Source organism: Larus michahellis, chromosome 6 (assembly GCF_964199755.1).
Source record: "Larus michahellis chromosome 6, bLarMic1.1, whole genome shotgun sequence".
NCBI lineage: Eukaryota > Metazoa > Chordata > Aves > Charadriiformes > Laridae > Larus > Larus michahellis.
In genome coordinates this window covers 62,047,313-62,064,074 of record NC_133901.1, presented here as the reverse complement: position 1 = coordinate 62,064,074, position 16,762 = coordinate 62,047,313, and the positions used below count along the sequence as shown (strand labels likewise).

Sequence of the window (16,762 nt, the reverse complement as noted above, 5' to 3'; positions counted from 1 at the left end):
GCTCATGGGTTCAAGGCCAAATTGATTACTGGATTTCCACCAGGAAATATTTTTTTTCTTCCTGTGACAGGCTTGAAGGGGCCGCTGAGCCTTTCCTCCCCCTTTCCTCTCCCATTGTAGGACCAAATATCGAAACTTACTCTTTCTAAATTGGTACAAAGTTTTGTGTCGTTCTAATTATCACTCAGCAGCCAGAAGGTGTTGTGTTTGAGGCACTCTTCATCAGGGAGTGGAGCAATAGGACGAGGGATAACACTTTTAAACTGAAAAAGGGGAGATTTAGATTAGCTATTAGGAAGAAATTCTTTACTGTGAGGGTGGTGAGACACTGGAACAGGCTGCCCAGGGAACTTGTGGATGCCTCATCCGTGGAAGTGTTCAAGGCCAGGCTGGATGGGGCTTTGAGCAGCCTGGGCTAGTGGGAGGTGTCCCTGCCCATGGCAGGGGGGTTGGAACTAGACGGCCTTTAAGGTCCCTTCCAACCCGAACCATTCTATGGTTCTGTGATATTATCAATAACAAAGATGCAAGCGAGGGCACACGCGGTCGCAGGTACCCTGTGGTCCCCTGTAGCAGCCAGCGGTCAGATATCGAGCTTTGACATCACTCCTCTTGTGAACAAAGAGCCCAGAAGTGGAACATTTCTATTCTGCTGATGTCAACCCCCTCAGGGCAGCGGCAGCAGCGCCACAGGCCAGCTCCGGCCCCGCTCCTCCCCGCCCCGCCCCGCCCCGCGGAGCCGCAGCAGGGAGGGCCCCGGTCGTTTCCCTGCGGTGCTGCCGAGCTCTCCTGACTCGCCGGGGGACGAGGGGACCGCCGGGACTGTCATCCCCGCGGCTCGGCCCACCCCACCCCCTCAGCCCCACCGCTCGTGGTCTCGCGAGGCGGGAAGCGGATCGCACGTGACCCGAGGCGGCTGAGGCGCCGGTACCATGTGACCGTCGGGGAGCTCTCGCGAGCGCCGGCGCGCGCTGGGCCCGTGCCCCGCCCCTTCCCCCGGCCTGAGGCGAAGCAGACGGGAGCGGCCGCGGCCCGACGGGACCCGGAGCGGTGACACCCGCTCGCCCCCCGCCCCGCACGCCCGCCAAGGTGAGAACCGGCGGCTGACCGCCTCCCCCGCGCCTCCCCTCTGCCGCCCGGTGGCTTCCTCCTTCCCGCTTCGAGGGAGCCTGGGCTAGGCCTTGGCTTAGGCCTAGGCCTGGGCCTGGGCCCGGGCCTGTCCGCCAGCGCGGGCCCTTCCTCACGGGCTCGGGCTCGGCCCCGGCCCCCTCTTCCTCGCCGTTCCCGGAATCGCCCGGCTGGATCCGACAAGGAGCGGGTGGCCCTGGGCCGGGCTCACCGGCGGCAGCCCCTGGACCGGGGGGTGGCTTCCCGGAGCACCCCGGGAGGGGCCGGGTCCCCGGTGCCGCGGGGGATTTGGCTGCTGTAAACAAGCACAGGCTGTGGCTTGTGGCGACCAGAGGGAGAAAACTGTAGTGTGTGGCAGTTTTCTAAAGATGTGGGTAATTTCGAGATTGCCTAAAGACTTTGCTCTTTGCATACTGTAAGTTATGTGTTTTCCCAGTGCACGCACATGGGCACGTGTTTAAGCTTTCTTTTTTAGAAATTGCTTGGGTATAGTTGAACAGTACAAAAATTAAGGTGAGTTGGGTATTTATTGTCAAATAGTGCATCACTGAATCTGAGATGTGTTTTTAATAATTTACTAATAGCTTTTCATGTTAGTTATTTACCAGCATCACTTCACTTGCAGCACAAGATGTGATTAAAAAGCAGCAACCCTGTTGTTTTGATGTGTTTGTGTGGGCGTGTGTTTCTTGCAGATGTCAGAAGACCTTGCTAAGCAGTTGGCTAGCTACAAAGCTCAGCTTCAGCAAGTTGAGGCAGCCTTATCTGGGAATGCAGAAAATGAAGATTTATTAAAACTGAAGAAAGACTTACAGGTGAGAACTTGAGGATATAAGTAGCTGAAACTTTAGGGTCTTTAGCAAGTGTTTAATCTCATAAATATTTGCATTGCAACAAATATATATACTTGGTGGGTTTATAATTGTATCAAATTATGTGAAAAGAAAGTAATGGTAGGGTTGGTTTGAAGAAACCCAGTGTGTCTTATTTTAAACCTGTTTTGTAGATTGGTAACAAAAATAAACTAATTTATATAGCAAACTTTTCTGTTAACAACTTTAGCCAGAGTGATGAAAGATATGTCAGTGCTGTCTTTACTATCCCTTTTTCTTTAAAAAGGTTTCTCAGAAAACAATTTTTTTGTTGCTTTTACTATGCTGAAGTGTGAGGACTAGTCTTAACATTATGCCTTTCTGCTTATTTTTGAGTTGTCAAAATAATTTGATCCAGAATCTGTTTATTCTTTGCATGCATTTGCAATGATAAAAGCTTTAGAGTGCAGTTCAGTATTCCTTGTACATCTAAGCCTTGATTGTGTTAAGGTTTTCCTATAAGAAAGGAAAAGAGTTGTTGTCTTCATTTGCCACCTGCATTTTTTTAAACATTTGAGAGCATACCGTGTCCTTAAGAGCGAAAAAACATTTTTGGTCCTGAGGGCATTTTTGACCACCAGCCTAATTTTAAGTTAAGTGGTCTTTCAGATTCTTGTGCATATAAAAAAAAGCAGGGCTGTTAAATTTTATCATGAGAGTGCAAGATGCTGCTTCATTTCTGTTGTGGATTGCTATCAGATCTAAAAATATATCAAACTACCCAGTACAAGATTCAGTAACCACTGTTCTGTATGGAAATAACAGCAATGAAAATGATGCTTCAACCACAGTATGATTAGTGCCTCAAATCAGTGATCTTTAGAATTCCTTTTAAATTACAGAGGCTTTGTGCCCACAAGGCACTTTGTAGATCATCTTAATGTCCTTCGTTGTACACTGTTAAAAGCATGTGTATATTTTTATATTTTTAAAATGCACAGCAAAACCCATATGGGATGATATTTCCGATACCAACACGACCTCGGCTTTGATATGCAGAGATCATTGATGTGAAAGGACAACTTGCAAACTTTTTTATAAAAGCTTTCTGCACAGAATGGGGAAGATCTTTACACTTTCGTCCCCAAAAGGTTTGCTATCAATATGTTCCGCCTTGAAAATGACATAATGTTTTGCAGACTTAATATATTGCCAACCTAACAACTGAAAAAATGGGTTCGATGCCTCAGTGTCCCAACTAAATGTTCAAAAAGATTGCTACTATGTAATTGAAACATTTTTTTTCTATCGTGAATAGTGGTGCACTAGTGCATTTGGTGTACTTGGCTTATTCCTGAGTAACAAGGTTAAAAGAAACATTAGAAAAAATCTTATAAATATTTAGCTTTTAACTTTTTGTTTCACTGAAGAGCTTCTAGGACAGTGTCTGTGCACCCAAGGACCAGACTTACCTTTTGTATCAAGTAGAATTGATGGCAGCTGTCATCTTCTGTAATTGGAGATGATATCTGTGGGCCTTGTGTTCTGGAGTGTAGAGCTCTCTCTGTCTTTGTAAAGACCAGTTGGTCAGGAAGAGTCTTGGCAAACTCTTAACTAGTATTCTCTGCGGGTCACACCGACGTGGCAGCAAGCCATGCTGTTCAGCCCATTTGGCTGTACTGAGCTGCTGTGGGAGTCTCACTTGTGCTCAGAAATTTTCTTTGAATGAGCTGTTCTGTTTAAGACTTCTTTGGAACTATCTCATGGGTTGCAATAAAATTAACATTTTTGTCTTGTGTGCTTAGCACACGTGTGGATATCAGATGAAGATTTTTACCAAAAGTTTGCTATTTATAGTCTGGTATGTAAGTGACTTCATAAAATTCAAAGAATCCTTGGTAGAGTTGTCTGAAACTACGCACGTTTGAGTTCTACAATAAGCCATCTATGAATGTGGCAAGAGTAAGTCACCAGTTTGGTATTACTGGTAGCTTAAATAGCTGAAACGCTCATATTCAGGTAGCTTATGCCTGATGTATTGTATTTGACCTGCTGAGATAAGATACCTACTTCAAACCATGATGCCTCTTGGATTTGCAGAATATAGCTATCTATATGTTGAGGATTTTGTATCTGGGAGGGAAAATTAGGTTAATGCTGTTATGTTCTGCGGCGTGCTCTCAAATTAGGTATTTAGATAATCAAAATCTGTTGTGGTTCATCTGTAGTGTTATGGAAAATGCAGAGAAAAGTAGGTAGAAGTAATTGTAAGCATGTTTCTGTGCTTACAGTTGCTACTGATTGTGCTTACTGTTGCACTTACTAACTAGCAGCTCCTCTAAAACAAAGAGCAGAACTTTTGTTAGGAACGTGTTGGAAATTCAGACATTAACAACTGCAATAGAAACAAACTGTTAGGCCATTTATGCCTGTTGCATAGTTCATAAGATAAAAAAGCATGTAAATTTATATTATTTTAACTTATTTGGGAACTGCTTATGATCCTTTAGGTTCTTAAGGAATGAAGAACAGCTTTTACTGCTTTTTCCTGAGTTAGTGTTTGTACACCCACAGCTGAACTAGGATGTGAGACCATGAGGAGAGTTCAGGCTCCACTGAGCCTCAGTTTACCTGTAACTCTCCCCTAATTTAAATATTTACTGTTAGTTAGGAGAGTGACAATGGTTCGTGCTGAGATACTCAAAAGAACTGAAGAATTTCTCTCCTTTAAGGGCTGCAGAGTTGCTTTGCTGTATACAGAAAGTAAATGGCCTTTTAGGTTCTGGCTCCTTTTTAACAGTAGTGAAAACCAGTGGTCTTGATTGCACAGAATAAGAATACAACATTAACAGGAAACTGGGGAGGGGCTTTTGCATGCTTCTGTCTGTGAACAAATAATATTTAAAGGAACTGGAAAAAATTGTTATTTTGTTATTTGTCTTGTTGGATAAGCAAGGGAAGGCCTGACCTGGGGTCAGAGAATTTAGAGAAAAAAACCAGAAACTTGCATTAAAATGACTTAAGGTAATAAATTTCTTCATTATGCGCCTGAGTGCTTTCTATAGGACTTTTCTATAAATGAGAGGACTTTACAGAATGGCAGTCTTGGAAGGCGTTCTTCCACCCAGGGTGCTTCAGTTTAGCTAATCCACGTATTTGAGTAAACTGAAAAAATATTTCATGACTTAGAAATGCTGCAATTATACTTGTAGTTGTGTGTTTTAGAGATTACTATATATAATATAGCCAGCCAGCCTCAAATGGGAAGCGATGGAAGAAACTGCCAGCTAGAGAGAGAACAGAAGCATTATATCCTTTCACGTTATGTCTTTAGAGCACTGTTCTGCTGAATACTTGCTCTGCCACATGGTGTGTGGTTTGGTTTGGTTTTTTTTTGTCAATAACCAACATCATGTGCAACCAGGTGTAGAGTCACACTGTTGATTTTTTGTTTTTTCTTGAGACTGTCTAGCTGTGTTATTGTGCCTATGGATAAACAATTCATCTAGAAAGAAATGCTATAAAAATAATGGTCTACTTTTTGACATTTTGAGGAGGGCATGGGCAACTTTACTGCAATACAGTGAGGACCATACATCTTTTTATCTACATTGGCAATGAGTGAGTTTAGTTAAATGATTAAAAAAACCAAAACAAACTTAGTCCACTTTACATCAGCTATGAATTTAACACAGTAACTTCAAAAAAACCAAATCAGTAAGCTTGGGGTTAAAATATGCATGGTAATGGAGATTGAAAAATTATTCCTTGTGGGTTTTTTGTCTTTTGTAGGAAGTCATAGAATTAACCAAAGATCTCCTTTCAACACAACCTTCGGAAACTCTTGCAAGTTCTGACAGTTCTGCTTCTGCTCTGCCCAGTCACTCCTGGAAGGTTGGGGATAGGTGTATGGCAATATGGAGTGAGGACGGACAGTAAGTGTAGAAAACTTCTCTAACAGTTACATGAAATAGTTCAATGGTAAGAGACTTTCATTCAGTTTGAACTGCCCCTGTGGTGACTCAAAGCACAAACAAATCAGGAAATAAATATGATATTAGCTATTACTGTACTCTCTTTAATAAAGGTCAATATTTTAGATAGAAAGCAAAGAGATGTGGGGTCATTTTCTAGAAATGCCCTGTTTGTCACTAACCTTATAAAAGTAGGGTAGCTTTGGTAAATTACCATTTGCTGATGTAATAAATGGCAGACTTTAATGAATTGATCTGTCGGAGCAGTCTTTCATAAAGGTTTTAGGATGTATAATTCATAATTTGTCATTGCATTATGTATGTAATTGATTACTATCAAGAAAAATCCTTGCTGTATCTTAGTTTATGCCACTAATTGGAAATTAATTTTTAATTGGAAATGCTGGGTTTTGTCTATGAAATAACTAGCTGTCTAATGTAACTATAGAATTAATCAACCTCTGATCAGTGTTTCGTGAAGAGCTAGCCAGAGATTAATATTTTTTACCTCATGCAGTTTGGGTTTCTGTGTATTTTCATTTAGCTCAACTGAAGATGTTGTTGGCCTGCTAAAATTGCACAAGAGATTAATTTGGTAAATGCTAAGTGGAATACTGTCTGTGAAACATCTCATTTTCTTCCCCTTTTTGCTTTAGATGTATCCTTTTGCTCTGAATTTAGACTCAATTATTTTAAATACTTTTGGCAATGATATCAGTTGTCTTTTTTTTTTCTCTTTCCCATTATGAGGTCAGTTTGGTTGACCAAAATGTTTCATACACATAAGTATGAAATGGACTGATTTCTCCTAAAACTTCAAAATTGCTATTTTAAATAAATAAGAAAACTTTTAACTTTGTAAGTGTTGAAGGGTGAATATTTTGAAAGCTTCAGGTTTTCTTAATTCTTTTTCATATGGTGAAAAATGGGACCAAAGCTTTGCTCTGTGAGCTGACATTTTCCAAAACTCCTCAGTGAATTCAGTGAAAGCTGTGTTCTGTGAATGCAGTATTTTCCTGGGTCTTTTTTTTTTTTTCAGTCCCATGACCTGCCAGAAATAGAAACAAGATCAGGATTTCTGATTAGATTGGCCCCAGCATTAATCATTAGTCTTGATAACTGTGAGGCCACTGCTTTTTTATGCTAAAGGTCAGATGCAGCAGATTCTAGTCTTTGTACTTGTGTCCCTTTGACCTTAAGGAAATAATCTCTTGGTTTGATTTGTCTATTGTCCCTGAAAATGAAGGCCAGTATTGGCCATTTTTTTACTTAATGCCATTAGCTGGCTGACAGTGTAGGTGTTGAAGGGCTGAGTATTAAAGCTTTACTCACATGCTTACAGCCATGATATCTTTACAGGTGTTATGAAGCTGAGATTGAAGAAATAGATGAGGAGAATGGAACAGCTGCGGTCACATTTGCTGGATATGGCAATGCTGAAGTTACACCTCTGTTCAACCTCAAGCCTGTGGAAGAGGGAAGAAAAGCAAAAGAGGACAGTGGCAACAAACCCATGTCCAAGTAAGTAATACACAGGCAGAAGTCTGAAAGCTGCTTTGTTGTTATTTTTTTTCCCGCAGCTATAAAAATTGGTTAATCAAATAGTATCTCTTCTTTTTTTTTTTTTTTTGAAACTTTACATATCTTTAATATCTTCACATTTGCTTGAAAAAGGATCTTAAATGAGGCTAGCATATAATGTTTGGTAGATTATTGTGACTGGTATGATGTGTGTTACGTATCCTGGCAAGATACTCTGATTATGCTATCTCAAGGTATCGAGTATGTAAGCAGTAGATTTAAAAAAAAAAAAAGAAGTTAGTACTCTTTGAAAGCAGAGAGCCTACAAGTTTCAGCCCAGATCTAGTGCAGGCTTTACTCAGATCTGTGGTCTGGCTCACAATGGAGTATACTTACCAGTACGAAGGACTTCTGCCTCGGCCCCATCCTTGTGTTAGGATAGCTGTGTTGACCCCATTGCTGGGGAGATGTGCTTTACTCAGTATCCTGCTGTGTCTAACATAGAAAGGTATTTTTAACATTAAACATTTTTGGGGGGGGAAAAAAGGCAGTACAATTTCATAGTTTGCTATAGGCAATGATCCCTTCCCCAAGAGATTGTTCTGAGGGGTGCTGCACCGTGGCATAGATTGACTCCTTCAACTTCTGTATCTGTAGTGAAGTAACTTGTCTTCATTCTTTTTCTTCCATCCCTGTCTTGGTAGCATGAGAGTCCTGCAGACCTCCAGAAAAGTTTGAGGTTTTCACTCAAATGGGCTATTTAAATTTTCCAAAACCTAGATGTTTCTGAAATACAGGAACACTGATAAGTGCATTTTCAGTTTCATAAATAAATTAATGCAATCCTGTGGGTCGTTGCATTTGGCATGGTCTTAATCAGGTGGTGCTGGTGGTTGTTATGCCCAAATATACAAAATAAGCATGGAAAGACTTGTTTGGTTTTTTTTTCCTAGAAGTGGAGAATACTTACAAGTTTTGTTTTCTGTCATTCACTTATAGAAAACTATTGTGCGTGTCTGTCTTACAGGGGTTTTAGTTTCTTACATGAAAAGGCACAAACATAAAATGTCTTTTTTCCTTCTTTCCAGAAAAGAGATGATAGCTCAGCAACGAGAGTATAAAAAGAAGAAAGCTTTGAAAAAAGCTCAGAGAATTAAAGAACTTGAACAAGAACGAGAGGACCAGAAAGTCAAGTGGCAACAGTTTAACAACAGAGCCTATTCTAAAAACAAAAAAGGCCAGGTTTGTTTGCTTTTGTCAGTATGTGAATAACAACAGAGCATAGACTTCTGTGTGGTACTTTGGGAGAGAGGAGGAAGTGGTTTTTAAAGGGATTTAAAAGGGGTTCATCTTTGGGATTCTGAAGTGCCCCACTGGTATTTTGTACAGTTAAAAGGCCTGGTTTTATACCGGATGATTTTGGAGGAGCGCTCTTAAGAGCTTAGCTGGGAGATCAGGGCTCACTGTCAGTTGCCAGGTTGTGTTTGTTTGGAGCTTGGAACCTGAGGGCTGTCTAAACCTCCAAGCCTGACTTCTGGCTGTGTTTATGACCTGGCAGACAGTGCTAAGTAATTGCCCTGGAATAACAAGCATACTGCAAAAAAGGTAGTAAGGACATTTTAAAACCTTACTTAATTTTTATCATGGCTTGACCAAGTGGTAAAACTTCAGTCTTAATAGCGATCATCTTATGAGAGGTGAATTTTAATCATTACTGGCCTGAACCAAGGTCTTGAGTACCATGATCACATCCAGTACTGAGGTGCCAGGAGGTTCCCAGCTCTGTTATCTCACCTGCTGATAACATGTCACAGATGAGCTAGCCTTTAGAAAGCATGCCTGTCTATAAAGTAAGAAGTTGAGAATACTGAAACACTTCAAAAGGTAATGATTGCTTGTGGTTTTTTTAAGAGCCAGATAGTAATTATTCAGAAATGGTGTTTTCTGTTTAATTTGCAGGTAAAGAGGAGTATTTTTGCTTCCCCTGAGAGCGTAACTGGCAAGGTTGGAGTTGGAACATGTGGAATTGCAGACAAACCTATGACACAATATCAAGATACCTCTAAATATAATGTCAGGCATTTGATGCCTCAGTAACAGAGGAAAAAGGTGGAACTTCATCTCTGCAGGGCTTTACACTTATCTTTTTATCATTATATTTTTCTAAAAGTAAATTATTTGTTGGCACATAGAGAATAGTCCATTTTGTCACTGTTACTTTGGCTTCAGCTGATACGAGCCTTAAATATCCAGCCATTGATTTGACCCCCCTAATCATTAAACTTTTTGTAGTTGCATTAAAATACATTCTGCAGATAAATGCTTTCATGAACTGCTGTTACCTGTTACTCTGGAAGCAGTAGTTATCTGCAGCTTTGATCTCTGGAATCTTCTATTCATACTAGTAGTGAAGTTTGGGGTTTTTTTCCCCCTTAAGAAAAGTGGTGGTATAAAAATGGCACCTTAACAGCCTCCCTCGTTTCTGTCGTCACAGTGCTGTGCTGTCTCAGTGACAAGCTCAGCATTACAGAGCCGCTGCAGCTCTGGGAGAGAGAACTCGACTCCATTGTAGCTTATATGTCACATGGAATTGCTAAGGAAGTTGTAAATTACTCCTTCACAAATCCACTGAAGATCGATCTGTACAGCTGTAAATGAGGGCAGAACAGGGCCGATAGGATCTTTATTACTAATGATGATTCATGTGCTAGAAACAATAAATCTGACTTTAATTCCAGTTTGAATTTCCTGCACTAAAGTTAAGCAGAGGACATACTGTTTTTTTCTTTTTAAATACTCATCAAATTTTAATAGGAGGTTATTGAAATGTAACCAGAAAACCATAGGACGAGGTATTTAAACTCCAGTTTCAAAGTAGAGAACTGTACTTAAAAACACCCACCCCCCGCTCCCCAAGCATCAGAGAGCTGGAGAACGTGTGGGGCTGTGCTTCGGAAGGGAGCCGTCATCTCCCCTGGGGCAGATCTTGTAGGTTTGCTGGTATGGTCACAGGCAGCAAAGGCTTGTGCCTGGGCCTGCTCCATCCAGTCTGGTCAAACTGCAGCACAGCGGATACGAATGCCCAGACCCCGCTTAGGCATTTGTGAGTAAAGGCTAGCCTGAAGTGTCTGTCCTTAAATAACTGACTGGCCCTTGTGTTCAGTGTAACTTCAGCTGTAGTACAGTGCTGCTGAGCCCCTTCAATTTCATTCAGGAAACCACGTGTAAAAGCTCTCGCTTTCTTGTGTTTTCTGTGTGATTTGCTTTCCTCTGTTACTTGTCTCTCACTTACGGTAGTGGTGCCATCTCTGAACCCGTAATGTGTTTAAAGATGTTAATGGGTAGCCCTGTATACAATGTAGATATTATTTTTGTAAAATCTAGGGCTGAGTTAGTGGACAAGAGTACATCAGCTGTTTCCCCCATTAAATAATTAAAGGGTGTTTCTTGTCCATTAACCCTGACCATTATTTCCCTGTATATTATGTTAATGTAGCTCATTTTGTAATTTGTTAATTAGATCAGGTCACATCAGCAATTGTTGATGCACTGATTGGTGGAAATGTCCATCAGTTACCTGAGTCACAACTCAAGCTAAACTCTACAACTGGTAGTTTAGAATCCATACATAGAAAGAGGTTCTCCCTATAATGGGAGAAGGTGATTTTTATGAATACAAAGTGTGTTAATTTCAGTTTTGTATGTTTAACTTTTATTAAATAAAGTGTTTAAAATCTGCTGGATATATTTGACCATGTGAAGTGTACATGGTGGGGGGGACAGTAAATGGTCAGGAAAGGGGGAAGTTCAGAATATAATAATCAAAAGTGAATCAAACATATTTCACACTCACTGCAAGATGAAGCAGATGTCACTATTTCCTTATCTTCACTGGTGGCAGGCAGAGTAAATTTTCTTTTGCATAGGAAAACTCTATTTTACCATAAAATAATCTGACGGAAGACCTCACTGCTTTTTAAAAAGGGAGCCTATACTACAGCCTGCACCCTACAGCCATCAAATAGGTGATAGTTTGTGACACTGACAGCCAGCTGTTGAGGAAGGTCACTGAGATACTGTATCCCTTTCACTACCTAAGAGCAGCAGAAACATTAAAACAGGAATGCACTGAACTAGGCAGAACTGGAGTCTTCAGGAAGCCATGCAAGACTTTTCTTAACTCCACCTGATGAAGCTTTTAAAAGGCTTGGGAGAAAGAGACTTAAACCATACCTGACACCCACTTTTACTGGCTCAACTCTTGGTATAATAAATACAATAAATAGTCTATCACAGGACTGTTTATTCACTCATCCTGAAGAGAACTTAATACTTGAATCATCAGAACTCAATGGGTGAGGAATGGACAGTCCAGCACAAGTTACAACTAGCTGGTCTCATGTTGAGCCTTTAAAAAATTAAGTAGTAGAACTAGTACATGGTTGTACTGCCTTTATGTAGGAAAAGCAGCATTTCCTTTGAGTAAGTTGTTAGTTGCCTCTTAAAATCCGTCTGCCTGATAAGCTTCTGCTGAGTGCTGCAAAGAAATGCTGCTGAAAGGAACCTTTGGTACACTAAAAATGCCTTACCTGGACTAGTTGGTGACACAGGGATAGCACTGGGGTGGGCTGATCCACAGGAGAGGGAACAGGTTGAAGACAACTTGTTTAAATTTAAGAGACCACCAAAACTGCCATGTTGGCCATCCAGCCCTTCCTTCTGGCACTTGATTTTTATTTTTTTTTTTTTTTAATGCTATTTCCTCTGCTGCAGGATGGGACTGGTTCATGTGTAGCCTGGCTTTGGAACACTGCCTTGGTAAAGTGTCTTGAGAAAAATCACGTAGAAAAAATAAATCATGAGTTAAGCAATGCTGGTAGTTGCCAAAACAAACAAGTGCCTTATTTTACAAACGCTGAAGTGTCCCAAAATGCGTGGCTGAAAGTGTTTTGGTATTTGTTTGCTTTTTTTTTTTTTTTAAAATATAATTTATTTCCCAGTTTTATTAGCTGCTCTAAACAGTAAGAAACCTGATTTTTCAGAACTCATGGTCTGCGTTGACTTCCGGGCAGAATAAGTACCTACCCCAGTGCTAGCAAATGCTACTATAAAGCAGACAGTACTTAGAAATACTGAAATGACAGAGGAAAAGTTAAAAGCGTAGAAGTAAAGTGTGCAAACCCACTAAGCTAGAGACATCATGGAAAAGATATTTGTTGTAGAACACAGATTTGTTCCTTGTATCTCAGGATACTGTGCAAGACGAGCAGCACGGGACGTATGTTTCCTCTTAAATGTAAGTTACTACAGGAAACGGTTTATCTATTACAGCCTCAATCTTGTATAAATTGTAATCTAGTGGGGAAGTTAAAACAGCACAAATCTGACTCACAGATCTGGGACTGCTCCAGTCAGTTTAAATATTTAGAAGTGTCTTAAGAGTAGCAACTTTTAAGTTTCCATGGTCATGGGAATCCATTCCTCTTTTGCTTTCCCGTACGCCAGAGTGAGAGCGTTGTGTCACTTATTTCTGTAGATGCTTGATCTCAGACGTTTCTAAGTACAATAAGGGACTTCGACTTAGGAGACTGCAGTTCCACACTGGAGATATTTACAGAAAACCTCAAAAAGATAGCAAACTTCGATACTTCCCATTGACATCCCACTCACCGGAACCAGCACTGAGGCAATATTTTGTGAAACCACCACCGCTTTCATGTCTCACAACAGTTACGCTCAGCCTGGGCTCATGGAAAATGTTCCTGGGCCAGACCCAGGAGAAGTACCGCTTGCTGCCTTGCAGCTGGTGCTGCTCTTGCACAGCAGTTTGCCCAATCGTTATCTGCGCTCTGAAAAGCTTCACTTTTAGACTGTAAAATAAGGAGGGATGTTTGCACCAGGACTATGTTAAACATCCGTGCCACATACCCAAGCGACCTGTTAACGTACAGCCTAATGAAGCAACTTCACTCACACATCAAAACTCTGGCCTTGAGCAGATGGCTCTGCGGCACAGAAACCCATTATTTCCTTTTGTAAAGCCATTACCTTTCTGTGCTGAACTCGCCTCGCAAGGATTCCTTGGTCTGTACGGAAGTGCAAAATTTTCCCATGATAGATGCTGACAGAAAACATCTCACTCTTACCTGGACTCAAAGGTGATGTTACTTCCCAAAGAGAAGTTCTCTGTGAGGAATACAAGTGATGCTAAGTTTTAAACTTTACATTTTTAGCAGACCGGCTGAACAGGTATTCCCTAGGGCAACGAATACTATTTTGTACAGTTGTCCATCACTCCAGGAGAGGAAAGAGCTTTTTGTATTGCCCAATCAAGCCTTCCAGGAAGAGATCCCAAACAATTCATTGTTTTGAGACAAGTATTTTTGAAAAGGGGTTAAATGGAAAGAATTTCCTAGCCTTGGCTAAACTCAGCACTAGCTAGAGCTCCAGTAGCCCAAGTCAAGTTACAAACTAGGTCTGTGTACATTCTGACGAGCAACCGCAATGTTACAACTACCATAAAATACTTTACATTCCTGTGATGGTTTACCCTGTTTTGCTGCTATGTCCCTCAAGTTCAAAATTAATCCTTGCTGAAACACAAGCCCTACTGCAACGTTCATGATGGTGATGAGACCTTACAGAAGGGGTGAACTTGACCCCAAGCTGAGTGCACACGCACAGAGTGATGAGCATGGCTTTCCAGCTCGCTAGCGCTTCTCAGTGGGAATCATGATGGGGTAGGGAACAGACGAACGCTCAACCTGTCTCCTCTCACACTACCCCCGTAGCTATCACCTCGTGGAGGAGGCACACCAGAGCTGCTGCTTGCAGGAAGGCAACAAGAAATGCCGGTGTCCTCCAGCCCCATGCACGCTACAGTCAGGTCTGTAAGACAAAACACCCCAGAGGACCTTACTGCAAAAAAAAAAACCCAACCTGGGAGTGTCCCCCAAGGTGAGATGAGCATTATTGCGTCTGCTGAGCCACTTCCTCAACATCCCTCTCTGCCCAGCTTCTCCGAACCACCACATTTCCAGTACATGAAAATCTTTCACGGCCTTAAAAGCACTGGCCAGGGCCACCCTGACCAACATCAATCCTCTGCAGCACTTTGTTCCCTCTGAGTAAACACCGTCTTAAAACGTAGCTTCAGCGCGTGACTGCAGCACCCAGACTCCACACCACGACATTGAATGACTTGCTAAAGGCCACAAGAACCAGCTCGACCAACTGGCTTGCTCTGGGCCTCGTAGGGGTAATACAAACTAAGGGGCTGTTTTTTTCCAGTGTGCTAAAAACAAATTTAAATATTACCCATAGCCCTTACAGTATGGTTAACACTGAAGATCTTTCTGAAAGCAAATGACACTTCACACCTTTGACCTGCACTGGGTCAGGCCAGTGGCACAGTGTGACTCAATGGTTCAGCTCCGCAGGAGTGTAAACCTCCCAGGAATCATCCACCCTTCCCAGAGCCTGCTCAGCGATTCCCAATCCTCGGTGTTTTTGAAGGGACCTCAACATGAGCATCCCTCCTGGTGAGACAATGCTTTACTTTTAATCAAACACAACAACACCCCAAACAGAAACCCTAAATATGACAGATTTAGTACACAGCCATAGGACCAATACTCATAGTCTCCTTATTTCTGCTTCTGCCTAATAATTGAAGGAACTTTCCCTTAAAGGAAATTTCCTTCCTTTTAGAAAGAAACGAGCGAGAAGCAAGGGTCAGAGCTGAGGTATTACCCCCAGTTAAACAACCTGCTTTTCTGTAACAGCTCGCTCCAAAGGAAAACACTGTGTATGTAGACAACCACTCTCCTCTTCCGTGTTCATCCTCCCAAACATCACCCAGATCTGTCGGCCCGTTCCAAACAAATTTGACAGCACAGGGGTATTTTCCAGGAAGTAGGATGCGCTCCTCTTCCCTGAGGGTCCCACAGGACAACTTGGAGACTGTATCGCTGATGCAGAGGAGTTTCAGTCACTATCAGGTGACAGAATTTACCACTCACCAGAAAATCTGTCCACGGGACAAAGCCCCAGGAAAAAAACCAGCAGGCTTTATTCTGTTATTTGTGTTATTTCTTTTTCATTATGAATATTATCACCTGCCTAACCTCAGAACGAAGTCCTGGGTTTTATCATTATCTGCCAGGAAGTGACCCCGGTTTCTCTTTCCAGTGACGTATGGCTGGTGCCAGAAAATACACAACAACAAAAGCTTATCCTAGGGGTGAAAAAAAAAGAAAAAATATTATCTCCATTTAGTGCAGGCGACTGATGCCACTTCCACTGAAGCCAAATGTTTCATCCATTTCAACAGGGCAACACAGAAACACAGGCTAAAAACGGGGAGCAGCAAGTAAAAGGGAACAAAAAGCAGAAAAGCAGGAGGCTGGAGCTCCAGCCTCCAGAATCAGATGGTAGCAAACACACCAACAAAAGGAAAACACAACCACAAAACCTGGAGACTGATAGGTCTGTACAGTTAACCCCATTTCTACTGACCTGCAGATTTCTTGAGACAGACAGATTTGAGACCGCCTTCGTCACTGACGTGCCTCTAATGGAATGGACATTAGAATGACCTTCAGGTGACAACTCGCCACAGGATAACCATGACAAACGCAGCCAGATAGTCATCTCCACCTTGTCTGCAGATGCGAGATGACATACTGTAATACGCTGGTGTCAAAAGAAGGAAAATGCTGGATGGTCGTTTTAATGGGTTTGTCCATAGCAAAAAGGACCTACTGGGGATCTAATTTATAGGGGGAGGACTCGACAGAATGAGCTTACGAGGGAGCTGTGCGTGCGCATTGTGTCTACTGCGCCGGCAAGCTGCCTAAGGAAGGTACATCCAATTCTGTTTCCACAGGAAAAGTCATCTTATTCTTGTAAAATTCAGCAGAGAACCGATTTAGGGCTTCTGTTACTCTACAAACACAAAAATAAAGCAGGAAAGCGAACAGCACCCATAAAGCAAACCATATAAAAAACCCTCACACAATTTTGCAAAGATGAAAAGAAAGCATGATTCCATGCCCAGATTACCATGTAGCAAGAAAAAGCATTATTCTGGATGAAACTGGAGTTAAGGTGGGGGGCAGACACCTATATTAAATATATATATATATAAAATTTTGTTTTATCCCTGGTTCTCTTCCTGACTGGACCACTGCTGCTAGCTGAGCAGTCAGGCAGGTGGCTCGTGAGGGAAGCTCATCTTCTGCTACATTTTTCCCATTGTATTTGCACTTGATATCAAGACCCCTTTGAGTCCACAATGCTAGAAAAGGTACGAGAGGCTAAACTGGC

The 16,762-nt window shown here is 41.9% G+C and overlaps 1 protein-coding gene across 2 annotated transcripts; it reads left to right on the top strand.

Annotated features, from left to right (window-relative positions):
- Nucleotides 1-735: 735 nt before the first annotated feature.
- SMNDC1 (survival motor neuron domain containing 1) lies at nt 736-11,178 on the top strand. 2 transcript variants are annotated; one of them, XM_074593385.1, is made up of 6 exons: nt 736-1,089; nt 1,824-1,943; nt 5,733-5,875; nt 7,274-7,435; nt 8,524-8,677; nt 9,395-11,178. In XM_074593385.1, exons 2-6 carry the CDS (start codon nt 1,824-1,826, stop codon nt 9,530-9,532), a joined length of 717 nt encoding a protein of 238 aa, XP_074449486.1. In that variant the 5' UTR covers nt 736-1,089; the 3' UTR covers nt 9,533-11,178. The 2 variants fall into 2 exon arrangements, with proteins under 2 accessions (XP_074449486.1, XP_074449488.1); XM_074593387.1 differs by lacking the exon at nt 736-1,089 and adding an exon at nt 1,157-1,498.
- The last annotated feature ends 5,584 nt before the right edge of the window (nt 11,179-16,762 follow it).